At 39.4% G+C, this 17,583-nt stretch overlaps 1 protein-coding gene across 8 annotated transcripts in view; it reads left to right on the top strand.

Moving 5' to 3' along the window:
* Positions 1 to 17,583, top strand: part of dgkh (diacylglycerol kinase, eta) — a 113,806-nt gene that overhangs the window by 61,300 nt on the left and 34,923 nt on the right. For all 8 annotated transcript variants that reach the window (XM_057852043.1, XM_057852046.1, XM_057852044.1 and 5 more), the window contains 10 exons: positions 2,016 to 2,122; positions 3,887 to 4,012; positions 4,159 to 4,261; positions 7,213 to 7,375; positions 10,197 to 10,305; positions 11,420 to 11,641; positions 11,712 to 11,803; positions 14,666 to 14,765; positions 14,850 to 15,171; positions 16,352 to 16,483. In XM_057852043.1, coding sequence (XP_057708026.1) covers positions 2,016 to 2,122; positions 3,887 to 4,012; positions 4,159 to 4,261; positions 7,213 to 7,375; positions 10,197 to 10,305; positions 11,420 to 11,641; positions 11,712 to 11,803; positions 14,666 to 14,765; positions 14,850 to 15,171; positions 16,352 to 16,483 — 1,476 coding nt within the window. The remainder of the gene's footprint in view (positions 1 to 2,015; positions 2,123 to 3,886; positions 4,013 to 4,158; positions 4,262 to 7,212; positions 7,376 to 10,196; positions 10,306 to 11,419; positions 11,642 to 11,711; positions 11,804 to 14,665; positions 14,766 to 14,849; positions 15,172 to 16,351; positions 16,484 to 17,583) is intronic.

Genomic DNA, 17,583 nt, shown 5'->3' with positions numbered 1-17,583 from the left:
TACATCAGTATCAGCCTTTTTCTAAATTAAGACCAGCCGATCTGAAGTTATTTAAGCTCAGATGCAGCCGCGCCTCTCTCTCCTGCCTGCTGTCTCCTGCACTCGTATTCACCCCGTCCTCTGATTGGCGTTCACTTGTATTACGCCTTTCCACCTTTTTAATCCCTCAAAGCCTCATCTGCAGTGGTATGAAAAGGTATCTAAACCTTTTGAAATTTCTCACATTTCTGCATAGAATCAGCATCGATTGTTTCAAAATCACACAGATGTAAAAACAGTGTCTGCTTTAACTAAAACCACCCAAACATTTATAGGTTTTCATATTTTAATGAGGATAGCATGCTAACAATGACAGAAGAGGGGAAAATAAGTAAGTGAACCCTCTGCCTAAGGAGACTTAAGTGGTGTGTGCACAATCACTGTTGAGTGGTTTAAAGCTGCCCTGCACACTATAAAACACACACCTGGTAAGAATTGTCTTGATCAGAACCATTGTCTGATGTGCATCAAGGCTTGGTCAAAAGAGCCGTCTGAAGACCTGTGATCGAGGGTTGTTGATTTGTATAAAGCTGGGAAAGGATACAAAACCATCTCTAAAAGTTTGGATGGTCACCTATCGACAGTTGTCTACAAATGAAGGGGGTTTGGCACTGTTGCTTCTCTCCCAAGAAGTGGCCGTCCACCATAGATGACGCCAAGAGTTCAGCGCAGAATACTCAGAGAGGTAAAAAAAGAACCCTAGAGTGTCTGCTAAAGACTTACGGAAATCACTGGCACAGTCCAGAATTTCTGTGCACATATCAACTATATGTAAAACAATGGCCAAAAATGGTGTTCATGGAAGGACTCCACGGAGGAAGCCACTGCTGTCTAAAAAGACATTGTTGCTCGTTTAATGTTCGCAAAAAGGCACTTGGACACTCCACAGAAGTTTTGGCCAAATATTTTGTAGACTGATGAAACCAAAGTTCAATTGTTCGGGAGTAGCACACCACGTCATGTGTGGAGGAAAAACGGAACAGCTCACCAACATCAACACCACATCCCCACTGTGAAGCATGGTGGAGGGAGCATTATGATTGGGGCTGATATGCTGACTCAGGGCCTGGACAATTTGCAATCATTGATGTAAGAATGAATTCAAAAGTTTTGCCGGAAAACCTGAAGCCGTCTGTCAGACAGTTGAAGCTGAAAAGAGGATGGATGCTGCAACAAGACAATGATCCAAAACAAAACACGAGAACAAAATATATATTCTGGAGAGGCTAAGTCAAATTCCTGACTTGAACCCGATTGAGATGCTGTGGCATGACCTAAATACAGCGATTCATGCCAGGAATTTGACTGAACTACAGCAGTTTTGTAGCGAAGATTAGTCCTGATCGATGTGCCAGACTGATCTGCAGCTACAGGAAGCGTCTGGTTGAAGTTATCGCTCTCAAAGGGGGGCAACACACGATATTAAATGTGATGGTTCACTTATTTTTTCCCCCTTCTGTCATTGTTTGCATACGATCCTCATTAAAATATGAAAACATACAAATGTTTCGGTGGTTTTAGTTAAAGCAGACACTGTTTTTTCATTTGTGTGATTTTGACAAAGATCCGATCACATTTGATGGGGATTTTATGCAGAAATGTGAGAAATTCCAAAAGCTTCATACCACTGTACCTACTGGTGTCGCAGCACCAGGAGCAACGTGGGGTTTAGTATCTTGCTCAAGCATACTTAGATGAGATCATCAGGGCGGAGAATCAAACCCACAACCTCTGGGTTGGGAAAAAACTACTCTACCACTGAACCAACCACGAAGTTTAGTGTTTGCATTATTGATTATTATATTATTATTATTACCTAATGGCGTGGCCTTATTCTGAACAGTTGTTTAATGGTACTTACACTCATGATTCAAGTTTTAATGTCTGACAAATTAGTGCGTTTTTTTTTGTTTTTGTAGATAGATTTCCTGTATATGGCACGTAACTTTTTTTTCTGTTGTTTTTGCGCATTTCAGTGTGTAAATTCAAGGCCCATAAACGCTGCGCGGTTAGAGCCATTAACAATTGCAAATGGACTACTCTGGCCTCCATTGGCAAAGACATCATCGAGGATGAAGACGGGGTAAGTATGTGTGTGTGTTTGTTTTGTGTGAAATTCAAGCTATATATCCGAAGCAAAAATCATAACATGTTATCACAAGAACGGCAGCCCGGCGTGAAAAGGAGCTCACGTAGGGTTGATGTAAACGTGACCAGGAAATGAGCTGGGACATATTTACTCTAATCCCCAGCACCGATGCATTTATTTTTCATTGTTGCACGAGAAAACACATTTTTCTCATTTTAAGGAGTAGGGGGATATGACAAGAGCAGTGTAGAAACGTGAATCTTTTTTTTTTTTTGCTGTCTGTGAACAACTGTTCCACACTTTGGTATATCAATAGCTTAACAAAGACAGGTGTGAGAACCACTTTTTGAGAATCCCGAAGCCTGGGAAACTTCAAGTTAGCGCATTTGTTAAGGTTTCCTCGGCCGTGACTTGTGTGTACCTCTCCGCCGAAGCAGCTTTTTTGACACCAATGAGGAAATGTTCTAAAAATAGAAGAATAGAAGCTTGAGTTCAGCCTATATTCTCTTTTAATTCTTAGCTTTAACATTAGATGGAGCTAGTCACTTAACACCTGGGCTTTTTTTCTCCAAATTTGCATGCCTTTGATGTTGCCTTCATATTGCAAAGAAAAAATTGTTCACAATGTCCTGGTTAGGTTCTTTTTTTGGCACACCATAACCTTTATGTCCAAACTGCTGTTTTCTTCACTGACCAATTATAATCAACATTTGGACCCAAAAAGATTCTAAAAATCCCAAATTTTCTTGTCAAAATTTGTAATATTGTCCAATTGACAACCAAACATGCTCAGTGAAACGTTTTGAATCATGATGATAATTATTCAACTTGTTAGGATGAACATTCAACAGAAAAACTTGCAGCTGGGCCGAGAACCAAAAGTGGTATTTGTAAGCGGTAATGGATTTTGCCATGTGGCCTTTTTTTGCCATGTGGCAAAATGGATTTTGCCATTTGACATTTTTTTTATCATTTGCAAATTGGATTTTGCCATGTGGCAAAATGGATTTTGCCATGTGGCTTTTTTTTTTTGCCATGTGGCAAACTGGATTGTGCCACGTGGCCTTTTTTTGTCATGTGGCAAAATGGATTTTGCCATGTGGCAAAATAGAAAAAAAAAAAAAAAAAAAAAAAAGCCACATGGCGAAATCCATTTTGCCACATGACAAAAAAAGGCCACATGGCAAAAAAAAAATGCCACATGGCAAAATCCATTTTGCCACATAGCAATAAAAGGCCACATGGCAAAATCAATTTTGCCACATGGCAAAAAAATGCCACATGGCAAAATACATTGTGCCACATGGCAAAAAAAGGCCACGTGGCAAAATCCATTTTTGCCACATGACAAAAAAAGGCTACATGGCAAAAAAATACCACGTGGCAAAATCAATTTTGCCACATGACAAAATCAATTTTGCCACATAACAATAAAATGCCACATGGCAAAATCCATTTTACCACATGACAAAAAAAAAACACATGGCAAAATCCATTTTGCCACATGGCAAATACCACTTTTAGTTCTCGTTGTCTCTCAAAACTTGACTGACTAGACTGAATAGTTTTACAATTGATAATTCAACAGAAACAGCAGGTATGGTCATCATCGTTTTGTTCTTTGTACATACTACGGTCAAAACAGGTTAATTACAGTAGACCAACAGTGTAAAATGGTGAAAAAATAGATATCATCTAACACAAAAATGGCTATAATGTTCTGTAATAGCAAAACGTGTGTGCGTGTTTGACCAACAGATTGCGATGCCCCACCAGTGGCTGGAGGGGAACCTGCCCGTCAGTGCCAAATGCGCCGTGTGTGACAAGACATGCGGTAGTGTGTTGAGGCTGCAGGACTGGCGCTGCCTTTGGTGCAAAGCCATGGTAAAACATCTGTCACCCGCAAAAAAAAAAAAAAGTCATAAATGCTACTGCTTCATTTTCCCTAACTGCTCATCCTATTTCATAACAAGCACGGACCTCCACCTTTTTTTTTTATCACCAATATTGCAACCTACGTGTATTTTCAGGTGCACACAGCCTGCATGGACCTGTACCCTCGCAAGTGTCCTCTCGGCCAGTGCAAAGTTTCCATCATCCCCCCGACGGCCCTTAACAGCATCGACTCAGATGGTAGGCAACAAGCTACACAATCACATATTTTTCACGCGAGTGTAGGCCACTGAAGTTTTAGGATCTGCCGATACAAGTCCCAAAACCTCGGAAATGTATTCAGCAGGAGGGGGGTCTATTTTTCCTCAACTTGAACAAAGCTATCCCAACATTATAGCCTTGTCTAACAAATTACATTTATTAATAACAAAGCTAGGCAAGTTAACAGTTCATTTTAACTGCATGTTAAATCATTCCCAAATGAGTTCATATGAATCCATTAGGGCTGTCAAACGATTAAAATTTTTTAATCGAGTTAATTACAGCTTAAAAATTGATTAATCGTAATTAATCGCAATTAATCGCAAATCAAACAATCTATAAAATATGCCATATTTTTCTGTAAATTATTGTTGGAATGGAAAGATAAGACACAAGACGGATATATACATTCATCATACGGTACATAAGGACTGTATTTGTTTATTATAACAATAAATCAACAAGATGGCATTAACATTCTGTTAAAGCGATAGATAGAAAGACTTGTAGTTCTTAAAAGAAAAATGTTTGTACAAGTTATAGAAATTTTATACTAAAACCCCTCTTAATGTTTTCGTTTTAATAAAATTGGTAAAATTTTCAATCAAAAAATAAACTAGTTGCCCGCCATTGTTGATGTCAATAATTACTGACACAATGCTCATGGGTGCTGAAGCCTATAAAATCAGTCGCACCCAAGCGCCAGCAGAGGGCGGCAAAACTCCATAAAACACAATTAACAAGTGAGCGTTTCACTGTACCGTCATTTAAATCTGTCTGAGCGGGGCATCTGCGTTAATTGCGTCAAATATTTTAACGTGATTAATTTAAAAAATTAATTAACGCCCGTTCACGTGATAATTTTGACAGCCCTAAAATTCATATTTCAATGATGTGGCAGCATATTTCAAATCAAAGCGTGCTGAATGCTACTTTAGAATTTATTCATCTATCGTTGTCAATGGCAAACAATGACTTCAAAATATATACATTTCAAAAATCCCTTCTTTGATTCCGATCCTCTAAAGATGACATGATCGTGCCCGATTTGCCATCAAGTGTTCAGATTCTAACCATTAGCAAATGTTGCGCATCTACCGGGAAGCATTGTGTTTGACATAATCACTACGTTGCATTCTCTTGCGTGGAGAGGAGGCTAAAAATAGACAAGACACCTGACAGACAGCCAAAAATAGAGACGTGAAACAGTGCGAATGACTTGACTGCGTGAAGGCTTCACACACGAAACAATGCAATGTGATTGTGCTGATCAAAGAGTAGCATTGAATTTCTGTCCATCACACGGATTAGCATACTCACACACCGCGTACAAAGACAGCTAATTGGTCGGTGGCGACAGAGATAAGGATGACAGGGAATCCTATTGAATGGAAAAGCCAAGTGAGTCACATTTGCTTGACAATCTGGCACTCCAGGTCCCCCGTATGCCCTGATTCAGGGGAGGATTGGTTAGCGGGTGAGGAGAGCAGAGGAGAGACGGCAGCACGTGCTGAAGCATCGTGACTACCCCGTAACAGCTTTCTCGTCACAGCCCCACCTCCATCCATCCACCCACCCACCCAGTCTTGTGCGAATGCTATAGGGCTATTACTGGAATTTTAATAGAAGGATGGGGGGTGAGACATTTCCCATTTTTTACTAGAATATGCCATATTTTCATAAGCTTTTAAGGTTCTATTTTGCACTTGCTTTGAATATGTCATTAATACTAGCGATGTCCCCATGATGAGAAATCAGGTAAAAAAGATTGGGATTTTTTTTCTCAACTTCACACCAATAGATCGCTGCCAACCCCCCAGTCAAATTGGATGGGACGTCTTTTGCCATCATTGACAGTTAAACATGATCACTCAATGCCAGTTTTCCCAATAGAAATGGATTGGATGTCTGTAACTGTTAATGAGTTAACAGCTAGAAGCAACAAACGTATCCACAGATACAAGGGCATTGCAAAAAAAAAAAAAAAACTATAAATATTTTTATTATTATTTATATTTTTTTTATGTAACACAAAATATTTAAAAGTATTATTTTTTTTAACCTGTCCTGTTCAGCTGGTTTGACACGGACAATGGGAATCTGAGTGTCCTTATGGTCTGAACACTTTTATTCAGGCATGAAAATCTCTCACCTTTCGGCGAAATTCGCCGTTTTGAAGTCAAAAACTGTGACCTACGTAAATTGTGTCGATCCGAGGAGAAAATTTTTAAGGGGGGGGGTTAAAATTATTATTACCGTATTGGCCCGAATATAAGACGGCCCTGATTATAAGGCAGGCAACCCCCTCTTTTTCAAGACTCAAGTTTAAAAAAAGACTTTTTGAACACCAAATTAATTTTTATACAGATAATAATTATACTACATCTGAAACAAATGATTATAACAATATATTTGAGAGAAAATGCATGTAATTTTGCCCCATTCAAATCTTAATATCTGAAAAATCTAAATGGCTTCTGGTTTTTGAAATGTAAAACCAATTTATTGTGATAAAACAAGAAAATTGCAATAACTGCATTAACCATCAAAGTGAAGTCTAAGTGTAACTGTAGTCTTGAAACAAATTTGAATAATTAAAAACATTGCAATAAAATAATGCAAACTGGTGAAACTTGAGAGTAGCTGAGATTGTCATGACAGAACATCGCTTCAATGATATCTGGCGCCATCTAGCGTCGTGAATGGGTATAACGTCTAGACCTCGAATATAACACAACCCCCACCTTTTCAGTCTTCTTTCAATGGTAAAGACACCGTCTTATATTCGGGCCAATACGGTATTATTATTATCATGTGATTAACTTAGTAAGGGTGTGCCAAAAATCAATTGTTAGTGCAAAAATTGTGTGATCTGGACAACCCTAAAATACACCTATGCTGTCTTTTAAGCAAGCAACTTTTCCCATCAGGCTTCTGGAAGGCCACCTGCCCCCCTTCCTGCGCTAGTCCCCTCTTGGTCTTCGTCAACTCCAAAAGCGGCGACAACCAAGGCGTCAAGTTCCTTCGGCGCTTCAAGCAGCTGCTCAACCCGGCGCAAGTCTTTGACTTGGTCAATGGTGGCCCACACCTGGGGTGAGCTCCACTGCCGTATTTGCGAGGAATCCGCTACAAATGTCCGTCAAAACGAACCTTTAGTTTTTTTGTATTTTATTACTACAGCCTTGTAATTTTTTCTGGTGTCATTATGTTGTAGCACTTTGAGATCTGTCTGTGGTATAAAGGGCTTTATAAATAAAAATAATCATTAGTGATTATAAACTCTTATAAATTCACAGCAGAAGGATGATTGTACGCAACACCATTGGACTATTGTTCTCCTTCTTGTGGTCACTAACTTTAAAGTTTTAAAACTCTGTCATAGGTCAACCGATCGTCTCGAAACTTGGCAGCTATGTAGCTTGGGCCGATATCTATCAATCCTCTGCGCCCGATTTTGCTTTTTTTTTTTTTTTAATGTACTTTTTTTTGTATCACGGCTGAATAATTATTGCAAACTTGTTTTTGTCAAGGTAGAATTTTAGTTACAGTTCTCGTATTGAATCAAATATTTTTTCAGGTGTACTTAATGCTATGTCCAATCAGTGTATCTACTGTTTAGACACGTAGAATGTAAATACAGGTAGTCCCCGGGTTACGACGTACTCGACTTACGCGATTTCGACGCCAAAGTCTCGTCTGTCATTTTGGGTTTTTTTGGGTTGCATAAACAGTTCCGTATTATCCCTCACAGTATCTTGTTTTTTTCTTTACTGTATTAATATGACATGTTCTATCCTAAGTAAACATGAAGTTGTTCACCTTTACAGACTTCAAACTATTATGCGTTTTGAAGCTTTTTACTCCCTTCACTTTTGATATTTTTTAAAGCTGTAACACACATACTGCATGTACACGTCTGTTCAAAACGACACGCATTTTAACAGTAAAACACTTGACACAAAACAATTGGTGTTCAAACGTCCTTTTAGTCTGATCAATATGTTAGTCGAGTAGATTAAATGAGCCTAATTTGCCTAACAAAAATCAATTTTCTTAAATGCTAAGAATGCTAACGTATTTATAATCCTCATAGCAAATGGCTCACACTAGGCCTGTCGCGATAACAAATTTTAGTGTGCGATAATTTATCTCATAAATTATTGCGATATGCGATATTATTGCGCCCCCCCAATTTTTTTTTAAACCAATTTACAATAACACAGTGAGAATACGGTAGATATTAATAGATCAAGTACACCCATTTAAACGCGATAAATATTTACTCTTAAATTCAAAAATACTTTTTAAGAAATCACAACTAAAAACAATAGACCATGCCTCTTAAGTAAAAGACAACAATATTAATACCGCACAGAAACACAGAATAAATAAAATGTGTTTTTCAAGAAAAAAATAAGTAAAATTGCACTTAATAACTTAAACATTTAGGCAAATGAAAACTTTTCCCCTCATAGCTTCTGCAATGGTGTTCCATAGGGATGCAACGATACAGTTAAGTCATGGTTCAGCATGATTTTCGATACGGGGGACACGATTTTCGATCCGATTGAATACATTTAATGCTCTGGAAAAAAAAACAAACAAAAAAAAAACGTTTTTTTTGTTTGTTTGTTTTTTTTTTGCTAACGAGCAAAAATTATATTGGCATCATGTAAACATGCATTTTAGTGCATAATATTTATGTGCTTACTTCTTACTGATCTGAAGAAATTTTGTATAAAAGTGCTGAGAACAATCTTTACTGTTTGTAAAGTGGGGCACACTGTTGATTGCTGCAGCTCTCTTAGCAGCTATATTTACCATATAAGCAAAACATCCTATTTGTGGTCCGAGTCCATCTGTGTCACGTACTGAATTAACAATATTTGCAGCATTATCTATAGTCACTGCTATGGATTGATCTGGCCTTCTTAACTTCCATTTAGTCATGGCGGTTTAGAATTCATCGATGTAGTATATGGACTACGTGTCCCATAATCACTCTGGGCTCACGTAGCCAAAGGCATGGGACACGAGCACATCTAGTTTGCTATTACATGATATCTAGTGTGTGCGCATGCATTAAAAAAGTTAGCAAACGCCACAGAAGTCATGTCTGCTCATTACTGCACAACACCAGCATATGACAATCGACTTTCATAAACAGGACGAGTTTGAAGCATAGCGCTCTTAATTTGCCACTCAAATATTCGGTGTTGTGCCGAAAAATGGCCGCCCCGCGTGAAATGTCACCCCTGACGGGAGCGCCCACACGTCATCAACACTGGCATGCCGGAGATGGTCCGCAGTCAATCCCAAGCACTGACGTGGCCGGTATACGTTGAAAAATAGGATATAATGGGAACGATTGGCCCCGGCGCTATTTTTTGCCGGACCTGGAACGAAGATGCATTTTGTGCAGTTGGTAACAAGGAATCCGAACTTTTAACAGCACGTGTGCCGCACGCACGTGCACGCGAGGCGATAAATCGCAGCGGAAAAATTACCGCCTTCATTTTTATTTATCGTGCGATGAATAGAATTATTGCATATTGCGACAGGCTTAGCTCACACTTAACTCCACAAACTATAGCTGTAAACTTAATTTCAAATGCATACACAAACATATATTAGCTGAAACAACTTACACCAAACCAGAGCGCAGCTATCCTTAATCCATGTCAGACATCTGTATCTGCTCTTCCGTCATACAAGGTGACAATTCAGCCAGACCCAACACTGCCACCAGAGGGTAGTGTATCCTCAATCATTAAATAAAATACTTTGGGACTTTTTGGATAGTTGTTTTGTGGTACTTAAAAGGTTAATTGCGGAAATTTGGTTTACGTTGCCAGCGTAGGAACGGAACACTTTCTCCTTTCTAACGACTTGCACTTGTATTATGTTTTTTCAGTCTCCGCCTTTTTCAGAAGTTTGACAACTTCCGAATCCTTGTGTGTGGTGGTGACGGGAGTGTAGGCTGGGTGCTCTCGGAGATCGACAAACTCAACCTACATAAGCAGGTAATGTGTTTAAAAAAACAAATAAAAACAGCTGACATGATAGATTTCGAATTCATTTCGATTGGGAGGGACAAATGACCAAATGTTTGTATTTTATATGTTTTTGTTTTGCTTGTTTTGTGCATGTTTTTAATTGCATTTCCTTATCACGTTTTTTTTTGTGTATTTTTCGTGATTTGTTTTTATTTTTCAACTTTTTTCACAGTTTTTGAATTATTTGCAGTTTTTTTTTGTTGCAGTTTTCAAGTTTTTTCCCCCCCTTTTTAACACTTTTTGTGCAGGTTTTAATGCAAAACAGCACAAAGAGACTAGGAAATGCAATTTGTGGGACATTTATGCTTTACTTCTTTGTTAACTCGTTGGCTACCATTGATGGTGCTTACACGTCACAATTTTTTGTCAAGTTTACAGTTAAAAGGAAATTTAGCGCCATCAGTGGCAGCCAATAAGTTAGACAGCAAAAAAACAAAAGTGGTATTTGCCATGTGGGAAAATGGATTTGGCCATCTAGCATTTTTTTGCCACGTGGCAAAATCAATTTTGCCATGTGGTATTTTTTGTGCCATGTGGCAAAATTGAATGTCAATGCGCTGTAATGGTAAAAAATCCCAGCCACAAATGTTTTTCTGCCATTTAATATGAATGGAAAATTTGGATGTGCATAGCCGTCAGTGGCATAGCCTGACTTGGGTGCCAGTTGAATGTCAACGCACTGTAATGGCAAGTGTATGGTCAAAAATCACAGCCACGCATGTTATTCTATAATTTAGAGTGAATGGGAAATATGGGCGTGTATATCCGCCATTGGCATGGACGTGAATGGCCTGCAGAAATGCCATATACCCCTAAAAAAAAATGCCACATACCCAAAAAAAAATGCAACATGGAAAAATCCAATTTGCTACATGGCAAAAAAAAATGTCACATAGCAAAATTCATTTTGCCATATGGCAAATACCCTTTTTTGTTCTTGGCCCTACTGTTGCTCTTGTGGAAAATTTTAGTTGGTTCTGTTGGTTCCTTTATTTTACAGTGACATCTTTTGAAAACGACATATCCATTTTTGGTGATAAACTACCAGGATACAAAGAATAACCGTCTCTGTACCTTCTAGTGCCAGTTAGGGGTGCTGCCTCTCGGCACAGGAAACGACCTGGCGCGCGTGCTGGGCTGGGGCCCGTCGTGCGACGATGACACGCAGCTACCGCAGACCCTTGAGAAGCTGGAGCGAGCCAGCACAAAGATGCTGGACCGCTGGAGCATCATGACCTACGAGATAAAGATCCCTCCCAAGCACGGCTGTCCCGCCACGCCCGAGGGTACAGATGGCTGTCAGGTAGCGGACACGTGTCTCTGTCACTTACGCCGGTGCAAAATTGACTCACGACGACGTACGTGTGCTCCAGTTTCACATTGCGGCTTACGAAGATTCCGTGTCGACTCACCTCACCAAGATCCTCAACTCAGAGCAGCAGACTGTGGTCGTGTCCTCCGCCAAGTAAGTGAGTCACCGAGGCAAACGTGACAGCCCCGCTGTCACCAAACTAAATACCGGTAGTAAAAAAGTATCTGAACCTTTCAGAATTTATATTATTTCTGCCTAAAATCACTATCAAACGTGATCTGATCTTTTTCAAAATCACACAGATGAAAATACAGTGTCTGCTTTAACTAAAACTACCCAAACATTTATAGGTTTTCATATTTTAATGAGGATAGCATGCAAACAACGACAGAAGGGGGAAAAATAAGTAAGTGAATCCTCTGCCTAAGGACACTTAAAGAGAAATTGAAACCAATTTTTACCAAACAATTAAAGCAAGGTGTGTGCCCAATCACTGAGTGAGTGGTTTAAAGCTGCCCTGCTCACTATAAAACACACAGCTGGTAAGAATTGTCTTGATGAGAAGCACTGTCTGATGGCTCGGTAAAAGAACTGTCTGAAGACCTGCGATCAAGAATTGTTGATTTGTTTAAAGCTGGGAAAGGATACAAATCATCTCTAAAAGTCTGGATGTTTATCAATCGACAGTCCGAGAAGTTGTCTACAAATGGAGACAGTTTGGCTGTGTTGCTTCTCTCCCAAGGAATGGCCGTCCACGCCAAGACTTCAGCGCAGAATACCCAGACAGGTAAAAAAGAACCCTAGAATGTCTACTAAAGACTTACAGAAATCACTGGCACAGTCCAATATCCCTGTGCACACATCACCTATATGGCCAAGAATGGTGTTAATGGGAGGACTCCACGGAGAAAGCCACTCCTGTCTAAAAAAAAAACATTGTTGCTCATTTAATGTTCGCAAAAAGGCACTTGGACACGCCACAGAAGTTATTTTGTGGACTGATAAAACCAAATTTGAATTGTTTGGGAGTAACACACAACGTCATGTGTGGAGGAAAAATGGAACAGCTCACCAACATCAACACCTCATCCCCACCGTAAAGCATGGTGGCGGGAGCATCATGATTCGGGGCTGTTTTGCTACCTCGGGGCCTGGACAACTTGCAATCATTGATGGAAGAATGAATTCAAAGGTTTTGCAGGATGTTTTGCAGGAAAACCTGAGGCCTCTGTCAGACAGTTGAAAATAAAAAGAGGATGGATGCCGCAACAAGACAATGATGTCAATCAACTTCAGAATGGTTTCAGAAGAACAAAATACACGTTCTGGAGTGACCAAGTCAAAGTCCAGACTTGAACCCCATTGAGATGCTGTGGCATGACCTAAAGACAGCGATTCATGCTAGACATCCCAGAAATCTGACTGAACTACAGCAGTTTTGTAGAGAAGATTAGTCGTGTTTGATGTGCAAGACTGATCTGCAGCTACAGGAAGTGTCTGGTTGAAGTTATTGCTGCCAAAGGGGGGGGGGGGGGGGCACAAAATATTAAATATGATGGTTCACTTACTTATTTCCCCCCCTTCTGTCATCGTTTGCATACTAACCTCATTAAAATATGAAAACTTATAAATGTTTGTGTGGTTTTAGTTAAAGCAGACAGTTTTTCATCTGTGTGATTTTGACAAAGATCACATACATTTGATGGTGATGTTATGCAGAAATGTGAGAAATTCCAAAAGCTTCAGATACTTTTTCATACCACTGTAGCATGTGAGGAAACATCTGCAACAGTAACTGAAAAAGTCATTAGCACAGAACATGAACTTTGAATTTTATTTACATCCCGAGCGCCACAGTGCATACTAGGAGGCATGAGTGTTCTTATTGGTTTGTTTCGCCTGGTTGATGGGTATTTTGTCAGGGCATGCTTACTGAGAGTAGTGCTGTTCACGAATGCCCTGCCTTAGTGTTGCGTACAATGTAGCAGCAACAGCGATTGGAGTAGTGCAATGTATGAGACTCAAGAGTAGCCAGTGAAAGTAAGTACATTTTATCTCCATGTCACTCGCCACAATGTTTAAAGTTACACCCAAAATGAAGTATCTATTCTCAGGGCTGGATTTTAGGAAAAAAATTTCTTATACTGTACTCCTTACCGTATACAGTATGTTTTTTTTTTTTTTTTTTTTTTAGGGCTGTCAATATTATCGCGTTAATGGGCTGTAATTAATTTTTTTAATTAAACACGTTAAAATATTTGACACAATTAACGCACATGCCCCACTCAAACAGATTAAGATTACAGCACAGTGACATGTCCATTTGTTACTTGTGTTTTTCGTCTCCCTCTGCTGGCGCTTTGGTGCGACTGAATTTATGGGTTTTAGTACAATGAGCATTGTGTAATTATTGACATCAACAATGGCGAGCGACTATTTTATTTTTTGATTTAAAATTTTACAAATTTTATTGAAACGAAAACATTAAGAGGGGTTTTAATATAAAATTTCTGTAGGTTGTACTAACATTTATCCTTTAAGAACTACAAGTCTTTCTATCCATGGACCGCTTTAACAGAATGTTAATGTTAATGCCATCTTGTTGATTTATTGTTATAATAAACAAATACAGTACTTATGCACCGTTTGTTGAATGTATATATCCGTCTTGTCTCTTATCTTTCCATTCCAACAATAATTTACAGAAAAATATGACATATTTTATAGATGGTTTGAATTGCGATTAATAACGATGAATTAATTTTTAAGCTGTGATTAACTCGATTAAAAATTTTAATTGTTTGACAGCCCTATTTTTTTTTCTTCGTTATGATGTGCTCTTTAGCTTTCGCGTACATAGCAGGCGGCCGTCTCGTTCATGGCGACCAACGATTGCAAATTATATCTCGCAACAGTACATGTTGCGCAGCATCGGTGCGTTATTTCACAGTACTTTCCGATGACATCATTTTGGCACGTGTTGTCGCGACGCTAATTTTAACGTCTACTTTTCAGGATCCTGTGTGAAACGGTGAAGGATTTTGTCATCAAAGTAGGAAAAGCCTATGAAAAAAGTGCAGAGAGTGCGGAAGAGTGCGACTCCATGTCTCTCAAGGTGTGTTAAAGCCTCAATAGTCAAAGTGTTAGATAACACCTGCATCAATGATGGTCAGTTTGCATGTATGTGGCTTCCTGACAGTGTGCCAACCTGAACGAAAAACTGGACTCCCTCCTGCAAACGCTCAACAGCGAGTGCCAGTCCTTGCCTCCTCTACCCCACGCCACTCCTCCTATTGTAGAAGAGGAGCGAGAGGAGGAGGAGGAGGTGACAGAGGGCGAAGAGGAGAAAACGGAAGATGAGGCCGCCAGCGAAGAAAGCCTGACAGAGTTGAAGGAGAAGCTGGAAGAGGAGGAGACGGAGAAATTCCCACACACGCTCTTCAAAAGTCGGGAGCAGCTGATGTTGAGGGCCAACAGTTTGAAGAAAGCGTTGCGACAGATCATAGAGCAGGCAGAGAGAGGTAACATTCTGATGTCACTCTTTAATAAACAAAACCGACATTTTGCTAGCAAAACTTTCCGCTAGAATAATGTCTATTTTAGCTGCCCTGGATGGCACTGGATGTCCATTTCAATTTGCAAAAAAACTTTAAAAAATCAAACCCAGCAAAAACGGCAAAAGAAATGCAAGAAATTCGGCTTATTGGAAATGTCAATAACGCATTAAAGTAGGGCTGCAGCTATCGATATTTAAGTAATCGATTGTCAATTAGTTTGAATAATGGTTTCATCGGATTAGGAACATTTAATGCGTTGCAGAATAAATTTTAGGAGATGTAAAACAAAGGCTTGCTAAGATTGCGCTTTCAAAAGAATATTAAATGCGAATACAAAATTGAGTTGTTTTTTTTTTTCCATTGTTGATGTCAATAATTACACAATGCTCATTGGTGCTTAAGCCTATAAAATCAGTCGCACCCAACCGCCAGCAGAGGGCGACAAAACTCCAAAAAACACAAGTAACAAGTTGGCATTGCACTGTGCTGTTGTTTTAATCTGTTTGAGCGGGGCATGTGTGTTAATTGCGTCAAATATTTTAACGTGATTAATTTTAAAAAATTATTTACCGCCCATAGACGCGATAATTTTGACAGCCCTAGTTATAATATTTGTTTTACCATCGCGAGACACACTAAACCCGTTGGAGAGAACTCTCGTAATGTTCATGACGGCATTTACCTTAAATTCGGTGTAAAATGACGGATGACGGTCACGTAAATATGAAATCATGTTAGAGGTCCTGCTGTCCTTCCTCCTCTAAGCCACGGCCATCGGTTTCTTTTTGCTAGCCGAAGTACTCCCATACTAGCGACTGTCTTTTTTGAGGTGGGAAAAAGCTCAGTTTCACAACCTTCTGCCATTGTGTCTAGTCTAAGCACAGCAACAGAGTCGCATCACCGACCGACACAGGACAGAGAAACAACCGGAGGGGGAGGGGTGAGCGCTGCCATTCCAAGCCACAGATTTCTCGCTGCATTTTTGGGACATAAATAATAGCTAATACCGTACTACGGTATTTTAGTGGTTTTGAAACCGTGAGGTTTTCATACCACGGTTCATGCCTACTTTTGAGATATGCCTAAATGCACTTACATTTTGGGTTTCCCACCTTATGTATGTGATGTCTTTTTTTATGTTCAGTGGTGGACGAGCAGAACACCAACATGGACGAGTCTGAGCCGACATCCCCGCTTGAGTTTCGCAAAGACAGTGAAGAGGAGAACCGGGACAGCGAAAAGGATGAGGACACCAAGGAGCTGGAGGCCTTAGCGCGTAGGTTTTTTTATGAAACACCATCCCCTTTTTTGTTGTATTGAAAAAAGCAGAATAAAAAAGCTTTTTGTATATTTTTTTTAAAATGGTATCGCTACAGTATGCCGAAAACACACATCCTGGTATCGGAATCAGGAGCCAAAAAATTGGTATCGGTGCCCTGCCGCACTAGTTCCTATCATCTCAAAAGCTAACGCTTGTCATTTCCTGACATACAGTATATGCTATATCCATAAAGTTTTAAACTCAGTCTATAACGACTAGCGTGCGAACATGTATGTTACACTTGCGATTCTCGTTGTACGTTACTCAACTCCAAAGAGCACATTAAACAACTAACGCACATTGAGTAGGAGAATAACATACAGAAGTTATAAATATGTGCACGCCGCTGTGTGGCCCACAGGATGTTTTATTGTCTTTGGGGCAGAAGTTCTTCCTGTTTATCCCACAGCCGCTTCCTTCCTTCCTTTTGTCCGCTCGTTTCAGAGCCAGTTGAAAGCGAGAAAGTGAACGATATAAGGCAAACTTTATGTGTCGTAGCAACTTTATTAACTGGATTGTCTTAACATTGATGTCATGTAAGTATAATGTCAATCGTTGTTTATATTAAAAAAAAAAATAAAGGTAGTCCCCTGGTTACGAACGAGTTCCGTTCCTACGCTGGAGACGTAACCCAAATTTCCACGCAAGTCGGAATTAACCCTTTAAGTCCTAGCTAGACAGCGAGCTAAGCCACGAAACGACGTTGTCAGACATTCGTGTGGTTTGCTGACTTTATTCAGCTGCTCATGAAATCAATGCTTGAATGAATGAAACTAAAATAAACATTAAATTAAATCCGTTTCATCTTTAATAACATCAATTCAAATTTGCATTTATAACTAGCTACTAATACAGAAATAGCAATCCACACAAACGATTAGGATATATCAGTTCCCACATCATCTAAAAAAATCACTTCCCAAAAACTCCTCCCAAGAATTTGACCACAATTCAAAAAACACACAATAAGCAGGATAAAAGGTGTTACATGGAAGTATACAGTATATATATATATATATATATATATATGTACAGTTTGTATGTATATGTATGTA

This window comes from Corythoichthys intestinalis, chromosome 12 (genome assembly GCF_030265065.1).
Source record: "Corythoichthys intestinalis isolate RoL2023-P3 chromosome 12, ASM3026506v1, whole genome shotgun sequence".
In the NCBI taxonomy this organism is placed as follows: domain Eukaryota; kingdom Metazoa; phylum Chordata; class Actinopteri; order Syngnathiformes; family Syngnathidae; genus Corythoichthys; species Corythoichthys intestinalis.
Note: the sequence above shows the minus strand (reverse complement) of the source record. Positions and strands in the feature narration are given on the sequence as shown.